The 18,010-nt window shown below is 39.4% G+C and overlaps 1 protein-coding gene across 1 annotated transcript in view; it reads right to left on the bottom strand.

Moving 5' to 3' along the window:
- Positions 1-18,010, bottom strand: part of LOC107586858 (calpain-2 catalytic subunit-like) — a 32,127-nt gene that overhangs the window by 934 nt on the left and 13,183 nt on the right. Inside the window, exons 2-12 of the mRNA XM_016274409.1 lie at positions 10,294-10,546; positions 10,054-10,126; positions 9,705-9,823; positions 9,457-9,590; positions 9,176-9,338; positions 9,006-9,077; positions 1,366-1,451; positions 1,132-1,206; positions 858-1,018; positions 512-678; positions 25-36 (exon numbers count right to left, since the gene is read on the bottom strand). Of these exons, the coding sequence (XP_016129895.1) occupies positions 25-36; positions 512-678; positions 858-1,018; positions 1,132-1,206; positions 1,366-1,451; positions 9,006-9,077; positions 9,176-9,338; positions 9,457-9,590; positions 9,705-9,823; positions 10,054-10,126; positions 10,294-10,524 (1,293 nt within the window). The 5' untranslated portion in view covers positions 10,525-10,546. The remainder of the gene's footprint in view (positions 1-24; positions 37-511; positions 679-857; positions 1,019-1,131; positions 1,207-1,365; positions 1,452-9,005; positions 9,078-9,175; positions 9,339-9,456; positions 9,591-9,704; positions 9,824-10,053; positions 10,127-10,293; positions 10,547-18,010) is intronic.

Here is an 18,010-nt window from a genome sequence, read left to right as displayed (position 1 = left end):
ACATTTAGATACATTTTCACTTGCCTCGAGTGGTATCTGTGAAAGAAAGGAGAAAAAGGCATAACATCATTAAAGGGATATTGCAGTTGATGCACAAAACATGTCATGAAAATGCTAAGACCATCACAACATTCAAAAAGCAGCCGAAGGCACACTTCTTCAGTAAGAATGTAACCACTCCAGAACCTCAAACCACGGCACACACAAAATCCTCTGTTTATTTACGTTTCACCTCTGCTTGTTTCTTAGTTTGGATTTCTAATAAATCTGACATTGTACTCTACAAATATTGTTGACTCTGTGACCAATTGCTCACGTTTCTCAATTGTCAAAATGTAAGTCACTTTGAATAAAAAGCATCTACTAAATGCATAAATATATTATAAATGTAAATAAAAGCCCCTTCAATTTATAAAGAAACTTAAAATTAAACTACATCAGATTCAAACATACGTAAATACTAAACATTATTTGGCATATTTAAACAAGCATAGTATGCACAAATACTGACCTCAAAAACATAGAAGCCAATATAAAAATTGTCTTGGCTCTTTCTGTTTCTCTTCTCATGGTTCTGCATGAGGGACACCAGTATATTTTCAGGACTCTGGCCACTAGCACATTCCTCATTAAGCTCATTAAGTTTCACCCGAAACTGAGGGTTTGTCCAGAAAGTCTCTAGATCATTAAAAGAAAATCTGTACATTATTTTAATTTTCTATGCATTTATTTCAAGTTACATCTGTCTTACTTTTAAAAGTCGTTATACTTTACGGTTTTATTATCATTTTGCTATGCTGGAACTGATTGATAGGGCTTTATGTGCAAATATATACATATGCATAGAGCAATAATACCTGTCTTAATTATGTCACCACCCGCTGAAATCCCAGCATTCCATCTGCCAAAATGTCGTTTTGAGGTCCAGTGACATTCAGCAGAGCCATCCAGAAAATCAGGACAGAGACAACAGATTTCTATGATTTCAAAAATGTTGGTAAAGTCTTCCATTGACATCCTGCAGTTGAAAAAAAATTTCTAAGTAAAATGCGATTTCATACTTTGTATAGAATTAGTCATTTCTCACTTCAAATGTGAGAGGGTGGGTGTACATAACATGGTCATGCTCACCAGAACTCCCCGTTATTTAAATCTTCATGGAAAATTTTGCGGATGTCCCCTTGAACTGTGTCCCATAGGGGTGATCTGTAAAATGTATAAACAAGCCATGGGTGCTATTGTGTAGCAAATACAAAGAAAATAACCTTAAGCATGTAAGGTGATATGTCATGGTGTGTTCAAGCAATGTACAACTTTCTGCTGAGTTTGTGTCTGGCTAAATTAAGCTGTTACTGTAAACGTTACCCATCACTCCAGTCTCCTAGCCACTGTTCCATGCCCCATGGGTTTAACAATCTTACCAGCTGGACTGGATTTTCGTCACTCATCACCTGTTTTACAAAGCCAGAAATCAATGTCAGTTTAAGAGATTTATTAAAAGTAAAAGAGTATTAAACACTCAAAAAAGCATTGAATGATAAGAATGCACATGATAAGAATCACTATAAAAGAGTTCTAAGATTTGAAGAAGCAAGCTAAAATGTGACAGATAACACTCACAGACTCTATGGAAGATCCAAGTGCAGCATTTAATAAAGTTATTAAAAACCGTAATCCACATGAGGCAAGAAGGCAAAAAGCATCACACACGTTGAAACAGAATGGTCACTAGCAAAAACAGAGACAGAGAGCAATTCTTCCACAAACATATATATATATAAGAGTTCTAAGATTTGAAGAAGCAAGCTAAAATGTGACAGATAACACTCACAGACTCTATGGAAGATCCAAGTGCAGCATTTAATAAAGTTATTAAAAACCGTAATCCACATGAGGCAAGAAGGCAAAAAGCATCACACACGTTGAAACAGAATGGTCACCAGCAAAAACAGAGACAGAGAGCAATTCTTCCACAAACATATATATATATAAGTCTGGAGCTGAGACTCGAACACCTTGTGCACAGCTATGGCATATGACACAGCGCTGCCCACATGACTATTGCTCCTATAACAGCTCATTTTTATCAGTTCTTTTGTCTTTAGGTCGTTATATTTCTCACAGATTTCTGCTCGTTCTAAATCATATACAGATAAAGTAGCACAGTAAAGATTACATTAATATGAATGCATTAGTGAGAGCGATTGCGTGTGTGAATTAATTCTACCTGGCAACGTCGCTCTACTGGAAGTGAAGCTGTGGGATTTGGTTATTAAGAAATATATGCTTGAACTTTTCAGTTTCTAAGCTATTTTATTGATAAATCACAGAACAGTGTTGACAATACATTTCCGCGCTGAATGATTCTGTGTGCTGGCGATCTGCACGAGATGAACTGTTCGCGCTACTGTCTGAAGCCTATGTGTGTGCGTTACAGTGCATTAGATTAGAACGGCGATTAACTTACCTGTACAATAAGCTGTTTAAAATGTGCATTCTCCCGTTAAATTTCAATCCAGTAATATAACCACACATGTCTTGTGGAGCGCTTTCAGAGTATGCATGTATTTGTCATTTTGTCATGACGTTTTTCAGAAAGGTGGGGCATAGAGGAGAAACAATAATGTACAGTATGTGGAAAATTTATGTTGTTCTTTTTAGCAACATCATATGACCCCTTTAAGGATCAGATTCCAGACGCCCCACCAAGTATCAAAATATTCCAAGAGGTAGGAGGAATGTAGGCGGATCAGTGGGAGGGATGGTGGGCCAGGCCCGTGTGGTGGAAGATGGCCAGGAGCCAAAGATAGACCAGGGAACCAGGGCGGGGTCGGCAGCACAGGAGGCCAGAGCGGGGCCAACTACTACAAGGTCGGAGCTGAAGACCACCACAGCAGAGCAGATGGAGCCGAAGATCCCCATGCCAAAACAGACGACCACCACAGTAAGGCAGATGGGATCAAAGGAGATCAAAGGATCCCCACGGTGGAGCTGACTGAGCTGAAGAGCACTGCAGCGGAGCTTATGAGACAGATGAGTTCGGGAGTGGGCACCACTGCCCAGAGAGGAGCTGAAGCGGACGCCGCCACCTTGGGAGGTTTTGCAGCGGAAGCTGCCACCTCAGGAGGAACTTGAGTGGACTCATAGATGGGAGCGAATTTAGGAATGCCCTCGTAGACTTGGGTGGACTCTGGAGTGGACTCTTAGACTGAAGTAGCCTCTGCAGCAGACTCCTTTAAGGATCAGATTCCAGACGCCCCACCAAGTATCAAAATATTCCAAGAGGTAGGAGGAATGTAGGCGGATCAGTGGGAGGGATGGTGGGCCAGGCCCGTGTGGTGGAAGATGGCCAGGAGCCAAAGATAGACCAGGGAACCAGGGCGGGGTCGGCAGCACAGGAGGCCAGAGCGGGGCCAACTACTACCAGGTCGGAGCTGAAGACCACCACAGCAGAGCAGATGGAGCCGAAGATCCCCATGCCAAAACAGACGACCACCACAGTAAGGCAGATGGGATCAAAGATCCCCACGGTGGAGCTGACTGAGCTGAAGAGCACTGCAGCGGAGCTTATGAGACAGATGAGTTCGGGAGTGGGCACCACTGCCCAGAGAGGAGCTGAAGCGGACGCCGCCACCTTGGGAGGTTTTGCAGCGGAAGCTGCCACCTCAGGAGGAACTTGAGTGGACTCATAGATGGGAGCGAATTTAGGAATGCCCTCGTAGACTTGGGTGGACTCTGGAGTGGACTCTTAGACTGAAGTAGCCTCTGGAGCAGACTCATAGACCAGAACTGACTATGGAGCGAACTCGTAGACTAGAGCGACCTCGGGAATGAACTCGTAGACTTAAAAGAGCTCATGAGCGGATTCATAGACTACAGCGGGCTCAGGAGTGAACTCGTAGACTTGAGTGGACTCTGGAGTGGACTCTGAGGGCTCCCAAACTGGAGCAGGTTCATGAGAGAACTTTGAGGGCTCTCAGACTGGAGCAGGCTCTAGAGTGGACTTGTAGACTTGAGTGGGCTCTGGAGTGGACTCTCAGGGCTCCTTGACTGGAGCTGGTTTATAAGTGGACATTGAGGTCTCCCAGACTGGAGCAGGCTCTGGAGTGGACTCTGAGGGCTCCCAGACTGGAGCGAGCTCTGGAGTGGACTCTGTGGGCCCCTGGACTGGAGCGGGCTCTGGAGTGGACTCTAAGGGCTCTCGGACTGGAGCGGGTCCATGAGTGGACTCTGAGGGCTCCCGGACTGGAGCAGGTTCTATGCTTGAACTTTTCAGTTTCTAAGCTATTTTATTGATAAATCACAGAACAGTGTTGACAATACATTTCCGCGCTGAATGATTCTGTGTGCTGGCGATCTGCACGAGATGAACTGTTCGCGCTACTGTCTGAAGCCTATGTGTGTGCGTTACAGTGCATTAGATTAGAACGGCGATTAACTTACCTGTACAATAAGCTGTTTAAAATGTGCATTCTCCCGTTAAATTTCAATCCAGTAATATAACCACACATGTCTTGTGGAGCGCTTTCAGAGTATGCATGTATTTGTCATTTTGTCATGACGTTTTTCAGAAAGGTGGGGCATAGAGGAGAAACAATAATGTACAGTATGTGGAAAATTTATGTTGTTCTTTTTAGCAACATCATATGACCCCTTTAAGGATCAGATTCCAGACGCCCCACCAAGTATCAAAATATTCCAAGAGGTAGGAGGAATGTAGGCGGATCAGTGGGAGGGATGGTGGGCCAGGCCCGTGTGGTGGAAGATGGCCAGGAGCCAAAGATAGACCAGGGAACCAGGGCGGGGTCGGCAGCACAGGAGGCCAGAGCGGGGCCAACTACTACAAGGTCGGAGCTGAAGACCACCACAGCAGAGCAGATGGAGCCGAAGATCCCCATGCCAAAACAGACGACCACCACAGTAAGGCAGATGGGATCAAAGGAGATCAAAGGATCCCCACGGTGGAGCTGACTGAGCTGAAGAGCACTGCAGCGGAGCTTATGAGACAGATGAGTTCGGGAGTGGGCACCACTGCCCAGAGAGGAGCTGAAGCGGACGCCGCCACCTTGGGAGGTTTTGCAGCGGAAGCTGCCACCTCAGGAGGAACTTGAGTGGACTCATAGATGGGAGCGAATTTAGGAATGCCCTCGTAGACTTGGGTGGACTCTGGAGTGGACTCTTAGACTGAAGTAGCCTCTGCAGCAGACTCATAGACCAGAACTGACTATGGAGCGAACTCGTAGACTAGAGCGACCTCGGGAATGAACTCGTAGACTTAAAAGAGCTCATGAGCGGATTCATAGACTACAGCGGGCTCAGGAGTGAACTCGTAGACTTGAGTGGACTCTGGAGTGGACTCTGAGGGCTCCCAAACTGGAGCAGGTTCATGAGAGAACTTTGAGGGCTCTCAGACTGGAGCAGGCTCTAGAGTGGACTTGTAGACTTGAGTGGGCTCTGGAGTGGACTCTCAGGGCTCCTTGACTGGAGCTGGTTTATAAGTGGACATTGAGGTCTCCCAGACTGGAGCAGGCTCTGGAGTGGACTCTGAGGGCTCCCAGACTGGAGCGAGCTCTGGAGTGGACTCTGTGGGCCCCTGGACTGGAGCGGGTTCATGAGTGGGCTTTGAGGGCTCCCAAACTGGAGCGGGCTCTGGAGTGGACTCTGAGGGCTCCCAAACTGGAGCGGGCTCTGGAGTGGACTCTGAGGGCTCCTGGACTGGAGCGGGCTCTGGAGTGGACTCTAAGGGCTCTCGGACTGGAGCGGGTCCATGAGTGGACTCTGAGGGCTCCCGGACTGGAGCAGGTTCATGAGAGGACTTTGAGGGCTCCCGGACTGGAGCAGGCTCTAGAGTGGACTCGTAGACTTGAGCGGGCTCTGGAGTAGGCATGGGACGATAACAGGTTTCAAGGTATACCGCGGTTTGGAAAAGTCACGGTGTTCCGTACAGATGACGTTTTAGCGTATGTGTGTGTGTGACACTCGCGCTCTCTCTTTCCTTATGTGTGTATGTGCACACATCCTCGTACCTCACCGCACCAAACCATAGCTCCAAACTCAATCTGGGAAAGGTGAACATTCCTGCATCATAACTTGGACTGAAAGATGAATGTGTAGAAAGTGAGCATGTCTCCAAAAACCTTGTTGAGCTGCAGGTTTAATGACTGCATTTTTTTATAATTTTTTTATTTTTGTTTTTACAGAAATTATGTTTTGATTATATTTTTGATTATTGAGCTGCAGGTTTAGGCTCACTTAAGTGAATGCATTTTTTTTTTTCATTTATAGGGATTTTTTTTTTGTTACAGAAAATAATTTATTTATGTTCTGATTATTGTTGAGCTGCAGGTTTAGGCTCACTTAAGTGACTGCATTTAATTAAGAATTTAATTATTTATTCTAATTATTTAGCCTGACATGTTTATTGTTCCAACATGTTCTATATGTTTCTTAAAAATAAAATGTGTTCAGTGGAGAGAAAAAAGTTTTTTTTACCCAGACATTTAAAAATAACTTATTTTACAGCTGTAATCACAATACCGTGTTACCCAGAAACCGTGATTTTTTTTAATCTATGGTTATCATACCGTTAGAAATTCTTACCGGCCCATGCCTACTCTTTTTTTGTTACAGAAAATAATTTATTTATGTTCTGATTATTGTTGAGCTGCAGGTTTAGGCTCACTTAAGTGACTGCATTTAATTAAGAATTTAATTATTTATTCTAATTATTTAGCCTGACATGTTTATTGTTCCAACATGTTCTATATGTTTCTTAAAAATAAAATGTGTTCAGTGGAGAGAAAAAAGTTTTTTTTACCCAGACATTTAAAAATAACATATTTTAGAGCTGTAATCACAATACCGTGTTACCCAGAAACCGTGATTTTTTTTAATCTATGGTTATCATACCGTTAGAATTTCTTACCGGCCCATGCCTACTCTGGAGTGGACTCTCTGGGCTCCTTGACTGAAGCGGGTTTATGAGTGGACTCTGAGGGCTCCTGGACTGGAGTGGGCTCTGGAGTGGACTCTGAGGGCTCCTGGACTGGAGAGAGTTCATGAGTGGACTCTGAAGGCTCTTGGGCTGGTGCGGGTTCTGGATTGGATTCTGAAGGCTCCTGGACTGGAGCAGGCTCCAAAGCGGACTCATGGAATGGAACAGACTCTGTAACAACCAGTGCTGAGGCCCTTGAGATACCAACTGCTCTGGCCGAAATCAGTTGTGGGTCTGTCAAACTTGAGATCAGCCCCAAGTGTCTTTTAAACACCTGACTGTCTTCAAGTGCAATGTTCACAATAACCAAGAACACAGGAGGGCCCTCCGGTGGCTGTCAAGGGCATTCCAGCAGATGGATGTGACAAAATGCCACAGTTGTTTCAGCAAATGCATTTTTATTTAATCATTTAAGTCTAGGGCAGAGTTTAGAGCCTTCTACAAACTAATCGATTTTAGCAATCCTATAAGAACATTACAAATGACACTGTGCGACATGGATCTAATAAACTTGGGTATGACATGCATTGTAGACTGTACGATGATGATACCTAGTGGCTCATAGGCTATGACGCACGTTACTATAGAGTAAAATCAGCATGCGCTAGTGGTAAACAAAAAGAGCATGACGAATCACAGTTTGGGAGTTGTAGTTTTTATGTGTGCTGTAAAAAAGTGGAAGCGGCAAAAGAGGAAAGGTTAAGAGCTTGAGGTAAGTATTTTTATGTTCTATCGCCATGTTGCATTGATTTCATGTCTCATTTTTATTGGCTGGTCAGTAAACGTGGGTCATAGCAGCAAACACTGTGCGATGATCATGCTGAATTTCTGACACTGTCCAAAAATGATTGCAAGCTGTCTTCTGTCACAAGACCATGACAATGACCATCTTTGAACCTCTCTGACTGTACGACACAGGACCACCAATTTGATGCCACGATCACAGAAATCGCCACGCCAGGCACACTTTTCCAATGAACCACAGTTGTGGTTCTGTACTAATATACTTTTTCACCTGTTCTTCATTTTATTTTCAACACAAAATGAGTACATAAACATTTTGTGCACTCAATTCAAAAGCCAGAAATAATAGTGTTTAGGGACAAAATGTAACCAAGTGTGACTAAAGCCCTCAGCCTAAAGAAGATGCAAGTCATGGGGCAAGATTCTCAAACTCTGACTCCAAACTTAAGGTTGTACACAACTTTGTGAACCTGGGATCATCTCTCTCTGACTCTCTATCTCGTGACACTGAGCTAAACAGGCGCATCAGGAAGGCACACCTGTCCAGACTGACAAAGGGAGTGTAGCCCAATGATAAGCTAACAAACGGGAACCAAAGTCCAGGTCTACAAGGCTTGTGTGGTCAGCACGCTTCTCTGTTGCTGTTAGTCATGGACCCTGCATGCTCATCAAGAAAGTAGACTCGACACCTTCCACTTGTGTTGTCTCCGTCACAGGATCTCCAACTGCACTGTCCTTGAGAGAGCAGGGATCTTATCCCTATACACTCTGCTCAAGTAGAGATGCATGTGATGGCTGGGACATGTTGTCTGAATGGGTGATGGGTGCATTCTGAAGGATCTTCTGTATTACTCAACACATAGAATCCACATGAGGTGCAAAGATGTTTGTACTGTAAATGAGATCTCAAGGCCCCTCGAAATCAACCCAGACTCTTGGGAAGCTGCTGTCTCAGACAGACTAGAAGTGGAGATATTTTGTGCACAAAAGCCTCTCCAACTTTGTGGAGACCCTCAAATATCAGTCTCAAGCTAAGCAGCTACGGAGGAAGGCCAGCCCAGCCCAACCTATCCATCTATCTGAATTCTGTACCGGTGATCTTCATATGACATGCTCCATGGTCTCCTGAGACTGACGGATGCCTATACTACTGCCCACTAAAGGGTAAAAATTTTTCCTGAATCTCAATTCAATTGTGGAAGACTCCTATTAACAAAAGTTATAATATAAGTGTAACCGAAAAGGCCGGATGCTTGTGTGGTCTTACCTCAAAAACCCCTGTCACTGTGTATGCATGCTTCGGAGCTATGCCATGAAGTAACTCATTTTCTTCAGGTGTCTAATGTTACATACAAAAAACAACAAATGTAAACATTTAATAAAAGTACATAATCCAGGATTTGGTGAGGTCTTTCTTATCACTGTAGCCTTACTTACCAGACAGCCCATAAGCGTTTTTGACTTGAATGTACATTTCATGATTTTCCACAAATCAGCAGGAGCCGTATTCAGTATATAATACATGTGCGTCCCACCAGTAAAGTCCATCAGGGCCTCAGATATGAAACCATAATGCAAGTCAGCGTAGGACCCACACACCCTGTAAAGACAGTTTATTTAAGTTCCCTCCTCGGCACACTTGTAAGTCAATTTAAACCTTAGCAATTCAACTGACAGATAATGAACAGGACACTTTTTTTCAAAATAATGGTACCTACTTTGCATAAGCTTTCTCCAGTAAGGCAGGCCAAAACTCATTATATGTTTTTGAACACACAAAAAGTAGTTCATCATCAATAGTTGGAAGTTGGTCATCAATAACAACATCAATCCATTTCCCAAATCGCCAGAACTGTGATAAATTGCAAACATGGAAAATATATAATATAAAACTTTCTTGTGCTCAAGAAATTGTAATGTGAGAAAATTAATAAATGTTGAAATATCGATCAGCTACTATAGTCACCCTAAAATGAAATATCCCAGCATAATCTTCGGAGAATGACTGTTCAGCTGGCATGACCTGTTTTATGATATCCTTCTCAAAAGTTAGAGCCCCAATTGCAGCCAAGAACCAACAGTTTCCTAAATAAATAAAAATGTACATATCTGAAGTCACATTCGAAATATGTACAAAATGTGTCAAAAATAATGCTGTATATTATTACTAGTTTCCCATCATATTGTGCTTAATGCCATTTAAATTAAGAAGAGACATGAGTTGATACCTGGGTTGAGAACAAATATTGGTCCACAACACATTGTATAGTTGACATAGCATCTACAGTATAATACCAGAATACACTCAAACTTACCTAATACATTTCCCTGTGCATAGTCAAACCTGGACATGCCATCTACAATTAAATTAGGGTCTGGCACCAATTCCTGATAAGAGAAAATTGAGTGCAATTCCTTCAGTATCAAAACATGGACATGTAGCAGCTCATACAATGAAGAGATTTGTAATTCATAATTCCAGTCAAAGCTGTGAAAGCTGTTATGGTAGAACGTTAGAATATTTATATACAAAGAATTCTGTAATGATTACATACGGATGGCCGCTTCCACACAACTTGAGACATGTCCACCTCATGTGTCAAATCATCAAACAAGCCAATGGAGCTGTTGTCTGGAGGGAACAACTCATCATTGTAGAGTGTGTTTTCAGTGAGGCAGTTCTGGTGCAGCTCCTGGTAGTTCTGATCCAGGAAGTTCAAAGAACTGGTAGGAGAATTCACATCATCTTCATTTGGGTTGTGTTGGCAACCATCAAGGGTAGACATTTTTCACTCAGAATCCTTTTGCCTGAATGACAAACAAATACAAACACATTTTTAGCATTATGCTTGCATGTGTGTCAGCATGAGTGCACAAGGCTGCAGTCAATGTACCCTTTGTAAAAGGACTTAAGTTTAATTTGACCAATCCATTTTGAGTATGGAAATATTTAAATATTGGGGTAAACAAAGAGAGTGTCTATTTCTATGAAATGCAAATAAGCTGTATTTTTAGCAAAGGCAGTTTACATTAAATCCACACACCATTATGTTGTTGAGCCTGACAAAATTACAAAAGAAATTAAGGAAGTAACTGGGACTGTGAGAGTAAGTATTTTCTGACCCTGATTTTTCTGACCTCTCCAGTTTAGTGTGTATTTTAATATAGGTTAATAAAGTGCCTAATGGTATTTAATAGTGGAAATAAAGTGTTTGGTTAAACTTTATTTTGATAATCCACTTTAGACATTCTACTAAATAAGTAACATTGCAACTACAGTACATGTCAACTAATTCTCATTAATTAGCAACTACATGTCTACTAACTCTCAGAGTAGACTGTTAGGTTAGGTTTAGGGTTAGTAGAATTTGCTGACTTATACTTGCAAAGTTTGTTATAGTCAGTATGTTGTGGACCCATCAAAATAAAGTGTTAGAAGATATAGAAGAATTAGAATACATTAATGACTGCTAGTTGACATTTAGTTGCAAAGTTACTTACTGTTAGTAGAATATTTAAAGTGGACTATCAAAATAAAGTGTTACCAAGTGTTTAATGAGTATTTAATATGCCTATTATTGAGATTGAATGTGGTGTTCTCGGACAGGCTGGCACATTGACTACAAAATGTCTAGCTCATATTGTTACCAAGCTCAAAACGGCTCCCTTCCAGGACCTTCAAGGACACCTTTACTGATAAACAGGTTCAATATGGTTAGAAATAGTGTTAGGTGTTAGGTTGTGCTTAGAGATAGCAGCAAGTAGGGTCCCAATAAGGCAGCATCCATTTATGCTTTTAATAAAAATTCACTGAATATCTTATTATTGCATACTCATCTATAATGCTCTATAATGCATAATACTTCAATACACTAAGCTGCTAATTGTATAAAACACTATTTATGCATACTGTTTTATACTTAGAGTAAATACTTAGCATATAATAGCATATAATAAAAAAAAGCTAAACTAGACATCTCTGAAATTCTAATTGGTCATCACCAATGTCTACGCCAAGGTGCATTGCAGCAAAAGTTTTGGCAGCATGACAAAGCATCACTTTTGCAAACCCTTGTGTTGTCCTCTCTGATGCAACACCCCTATTGAATTCATGTAACATGGCATTGGCCAAAACAATCTATTTAAATACAGAGATCTTGGGAAACTAGCTCAGATTTAAAATGATGCACTGGAAATGCTAAATATTACTTTAGTACTGTATGTTAATTTACAAATCATAAAAATAGAACAAAACAGTAATATAATTTAGAAGTGTTTCCACTATACTGTATATCAAATGGTAAGAAGTAGGCTACTCCACAACCTTTGAGATGTTAGCCTATCATAAGAGGTGCAATTCCAATGAAAGATGCCTTTAATGCTCAGTGAAAACATACACCTCAACATCAGTTAAATTTAGTTCTGTCATGACAACTCTCAGAGGGATTGGCAAGGTAATGTAGATGACAATGTTAATGTATTTGGTATTGGCGGAATAGATCTGCTACGCTGCTGCTGCGGCAGAGCAAGTACCGAGACTTGCTACTGCCAATACATCCACAACATGCTGCTGTGAGCATGTAAGGAATATTGCTGCTGCAAATATAACATATATAAAATAACCCCATATAGCATACATGAATCACTACGTAGCAGATCTATACAGGTGGAGCTGGGGAAGGTGGAGAATTTCTGAAGCAAGCTGCAACTGCTACAGCTACACCAAGCACTAGTCATATATTTGTATGTTGAGCAGCGAGCTCATTGGCTACCGATACAGGAGAGAACCAATCAGCTGTGCCATGTGATAATGATGTCATTAGATCAGATTGAGTTAGACCTATCGGACTGCACCATCTAGAGTTTCATGCCAGAACTCTGTATTTGCAGTAGAAAAAAGGAAGCAGCAGAATAATTATATAAATCATTAAGTTAAAAATAAGCCATGTGATTCACTTTTCTCCGCTCCTATAAAATAGTAATCTCTTTATTATTAAATTACACGTTCACTGCATGATCCTCCAAGGAGGAGCACTGCATCTAAACCGCTGCTGGCCAAAAGCTTATCTCTTCCATGAAATTTTCTAAGCCACTCATCACAATCTCTCACAGAAGTTAACGGTGCCCTTATTCCACATTTTTCAGCTCAGATGCTCTACATTTGCATTCCACTCATCAACTTTTTTTTTTTATTATCAATTTTGACTAGCCTACACATTAAAAACGCAGATATGTTCTACATGTCTAAAGTATACCCTTACTTGACTTATACTTAGAAAAAGTCTAAATATATTTTAGCTATAATTGTGCTCCTAGAATCCGTGTTTTCATTGTTATACTGTAGGGGGCACTATTACACATCTTCTGTACAGAATTTCCAAAAAACTCAAGTGAAGAAGAAACTGAAACAACAGATGTTTCCACATGTACTCTAACACGATCATCAGACATAAAACAGCATCAAAACTGTGTAACATTATGGAATAAAATGTCGACCGATGAAGAGGTAATAATGACTGTCAAGCTTTGGGGTGTTGATCGACACAAAGTATATTTTTAAGTATACTTTATGTAGTAAGTATACAAATATCAGTGTACTAGTAGTATACTTGCAAGTGTACTATTTCAATACTCATTGGGACTAAATTGGACCACTTTCTAGTATATGAAAGTATACTTTTAAGTATACTTTAAGTAAAACAGTAGTAAACTTTGAGTACACAACTAATTTACATCAACATTTTTAGCTTGTACTGCAACTATAATAAAAGTGAACTTATAGGTATACTGATAGTTTACTAATTAAATACTTGTAGTACACTTTGAAGTATAGTCTCAGTAAACTACTAGTTTAGTAGTTTTATACTGCAAGTATACTCGTAAGTTTTCTTTAAGTGAACTTTACATCATACTTTAAGTATACTACTATGTCCCTATTTAGGTATTAATTTGTATATATTTTGTTACATGAATATCTGAACATACAAAACATCAAAAGAACAGGGTATCTGCTTGTAAACAAAAACATTTTATTGTAGCTACATGCATTCTTTTTTTAAACACTTGAATGTGGATAAGTTTCATAAATAAAAAATAAAGAAATAAACAACATTTTGAACAAAAAGCTGAGAAAAGACTATGAATTGGATTCAGAATGATAATCAAAACGTAATTTGTGTCGATCAACACCCCAAAGCTTGACAGTCATTATTACCTCTTCATCGGTCGACATTTTATTCCATAACGTTACACAGTTTTGATGCTGTTTTATGTCTGATGATCGTGTTAGAGTACATGTGGAAACATATGTTGTTTCAGTTTCTTCTTCACTTGAGTTTTTTGGAAATTCTGTACAGAAGATGTGTACTAGCGCCCCCTACCGTATAACAATGAAAACACGGATTCTAGGAGCACAATTATAGCTAAAATATATTTAGACTTTTTCTAAGTATAAGTCAAGTATACTTAAATGTCATTTTAAGTATATTTCTTAGAAGCACATAAACCCCATTTCTGAGAAGTACATAAAAAGTATACTAAAAGTATACTTTCCTATTTTTAGTTTAAAAGAAGCACACTAATAGCACACTTGAATAAACTTCTTTTTCATAAGGGTATATTTTAGACATGTAGAACATATCGGCATTTTTAATGTGTAGGCTAGTCAAAATTGATCAGTCGTGACTCGTATCCAACATGAAGGATCAATGCATAAAAATGCTACCATAAACATCATTAACTAAAATGAACAAAAGACAATAATCAGCAATATACATTCACACAGATAATGTTATTTGAATGTTTCATTCACCGACTAATCTGTTCTTTGAAGCGGTTCATTGACCCAAACCCCCCGAAAGAATCGGTTTACGAAAATTAATCGGACTTTGCATCACTAACATTGCTAAATTGTAACATCGCAACAGGGAAGGACCGTATACTTCACAAATAGTGCGGAGATGCCAGTCTTTTATATATAGTGTATCTGAGCATGCGTATATTTAGAAGTCCAACGTTTTAGACCACTGTCCTGTATGAGTATTCTGGGGTATTGCCCCCCGGCAGCCATGTTTGAAGTCTGAGGTTTATGCTAGGATTTATAGTAAAAAATAAAAAAATGTTAACACATATTTAGACTAAACAATTATATTCAATAATAATATGATATACCTATGATAAAACAGACTTGACATGTACATGTTGTAACGGATCAGCCGTTGTTGTGTTATTTCATGAAATAGCATTAGGATTTGGTTGTGTGTTCTTGAAATCAGACAATTGTCTTTGTTTCATTGACCGTAACTAGTATTAAGGCTGACCAGGACTATAGGCAAGGCGAAGCATGTTTATTTATATAGCACATTTCATACAAAATGGTAATTCAGAGCACTTTACATAAAAGGAAGTAAAATAATCATAAAAAGATCATAATAGCCACAACAGTAAAACAAGGAATAAAAGAAAAACTTTTTAAATGATTTAAAAATTGATTTAAAATGAATTAAAAGAGTTAAGAATAGAAAATGGTTATACATAAAATACAGTGCAGCCAGTTCGGACGTAGCACAGTGCTCATTCAGTAAATGCACAGCTAAACAGAAAAAATGACCCTACCTCCAGAATCACACCAAGATTCTTGACTTGTTTTTAGCTGTTTGACCCCTAGAGTCAAGGTATGTATTCGCCTTGAGAACTTCGTCTTTGTTTCCAAATGCGCTGACTTCAGTACATGTTTGTAAGGGTGATGGTGGATAACGTCGCATGTCAACTATTAGTTCGAATAATTAACATAATTGAATAATATGGCAATATTTTAAATGTATTGTTTTAAATAAAGTATAATATAATATGGATTTTGAAATATTTAAACGATAGATGATATGTATTGTAAAGATACCTTTAACATAAAATATAATCGCTGTCGTTAGATGTATAGGTGATCATTTTTTACTTTTCAAAATAAACTTTTTGCTTTTAAATAGAGGTATTTTTTGAGCAGCTACAGAGGCCATGCAAAATGTATCTTCCTATCTGTGCCTGTGTAAAGTTTACGACCATAGCAAAAGTCAGATAATGACGATTTCACAGCTAGATTTGCTCCATATGTGAAAACAGCATTTGTGTTTACACACACTTTTTAAATGAAGCACACCATAGCCTAATGGTAGTAAAGGGCTCAGTTCTCGAATTACACATGTGAAACAGGATGCTTGGGTCCACAGAGGCACAGACCTGCCTGTCCCGAACCATCTTTAATGACTGAATACAATCGAGGGTCTTTCTCTGAAAATATTTTTCTAAAAGATACATTAACTTCATCTAAATATTTGAGACGCTGTTTGAGGTAACAAGCAAACACACAAGCTCCTTCGCATCCGTTTAAAACAAGATATATATTTTTCATTTTATTTTTAAACACACCGAAAGACTTTGGCAACATGTTTCATCGTGTGTGTGTGAGTGTGTGTGTGTGTGTGTGTGTGTGTGTGTGTGTGTGTGTGTGTGAGAGAGAGAGAGGGGATTAAAACTTTGAAGATTATGCTTAAAATAAGAAACTTTTAAAGAATCTAAAGTGTTTGATGTTAAATAAATCTAATATACATTATACTTTAGTTGAAATTTAAGAACCGCCGGACATCAGATTTAGTAGGGATACTGCTTATTTAAACTTTACATTAATGTTATGCTGTGAAATAGACATAGCCCATTTACTTAGATCATGCGGTCTGGAACACCTCTCTCACTGTGAGGGGCTGAAGCAGTCCATCAGTTTCACATAGGAGAATAGCCCTAGAGGACCTGCGAGATTTTGTTTACGATTCAAATTAAACTAAATGTATTTTTGTAAATCACTCATTCATATTTGGACATCTTAGCACTCTAAAAATGTAAGGCATCATTTTTCATATTTATTGTGACCTAAAAGCTACTATGATGTCATTTATTTTATTATTTAAAATAGAGATAAGACTCTAGCGCGAAATGTTTATGTATGTGTGTGCTTGTTTATATGACTTATAAAGGGAAGTCGTGGCCTAATGGTTAAAGAGTCGGACTCATAACCCAAAGGTTGTGGGTTTGAGTCTCGTACCGGCAGGGATTGTAGGTGGGGGGAGTGAATGTACAGCGCTCTCTCCCACCTTCAATACCACGACTGAGGTGCCCTTGAGCAAGGCACCGAACCCCCAACTGCTCCCCGGGCGCCGCAGCATAAATGGCTGCCCACTGCTCTGGGTGTGTGTTCACGGTGTGTGTGTGTGTTCACTGCTGTGTGTGTGCACTTTGGATGGGTAAATGCAGAGCACTAATTCCGAGTATGGGTCACCATACTTGGCCACGTCACTTCACTCACTTATCAGGATACAAATTTGTATAATTACTCTGATATATCAACGTAAATTTAGTTTATGATGACATTTCTGAGTTTTGAGTCCTCATAATTAAGATAGCTTACAAATAATATGAAATAAAAAATGTAAGTATGTGCAGAATTTTTGTGCGATGTGTAGGCATATGTGTGTGAGCGTGTGTGTGTGTGTGTGTCAGCACAACCACCTCAGACATTTCACTTCTGTTAGTGAGAAGAGCTCAAAGCATGATTTAATTGTCCAACTTATGTACAATTTGTAAACACTTTCCTCGAGGGTATGAACGTCATTGGCCCCAGAATAATATAAAGTGTTTTTATTGTGAAATTAAACTATAGTAAATGTTTATTTTTTATAAAGTATGTTATGTATAATCACTGGTACACTGGACATGTTTAGAATAATATAAAGTGTTTTTATTGTGAAATTAAACTATAGTAAATGTTTATTTTTTATAAAGTATGTTATGTATAATCACTGGTGCACTGGAGATGTTTTGACATGATTGTACATGTTTGTGTTTTTGCGAAAACGACGTTTATGCGTAGTTAGTGAAAAACTAAAATTTTTGTTTTAAAATGCTTGTTTAAAATGTGTTTTATAAGTTCAATAAACATAAATGGAATGTTGAATACATGATTAAAATGTATGATAAATGATTTTATGAATGAATGTTTGTTACTACGATGTGTTTTATAAGTTCAATAAGCTTAAATAAATGTTGAATAGCTGTTTAAAATGAATGATTTGCTGTCATAATCTTTAAAATGGGGATAAGTCTTTTTTAGCCTGTAATGTGTGTGTGTGTGTGTGTGTGTGTGTGTGCTTTGTAGACAGACCAGAAGCAGCTCTAAAGTACATCGCAATCTCAGTTTAAACACTCTCTTGTAGAAGGACTTTCCTT

This window comes from Sinocyclocheilus grahami, unplaced genomic scaffold (genome assembly GCF_001515645.1).
Source record: "Sinocyclocheilus grahami isolate Dianchi unplaced genomic scaffold, SAMN03320097.WGS_v1.1 scaffold86.1, whole genome shotgun sequence".
Taxonomy (NCBI): Eukaryota; Metazoa; Chordata; class Actinopteri; order Cypriniformes; family Cyprinidae; genus Sinocyclocheilus; species Sinocyclocheilus grahami.
The sequence above is the reverse complement of the archived record's forward strand: the minus strand, read 5'-3'. Positions and strand labels throughout refer to the sequence as shown.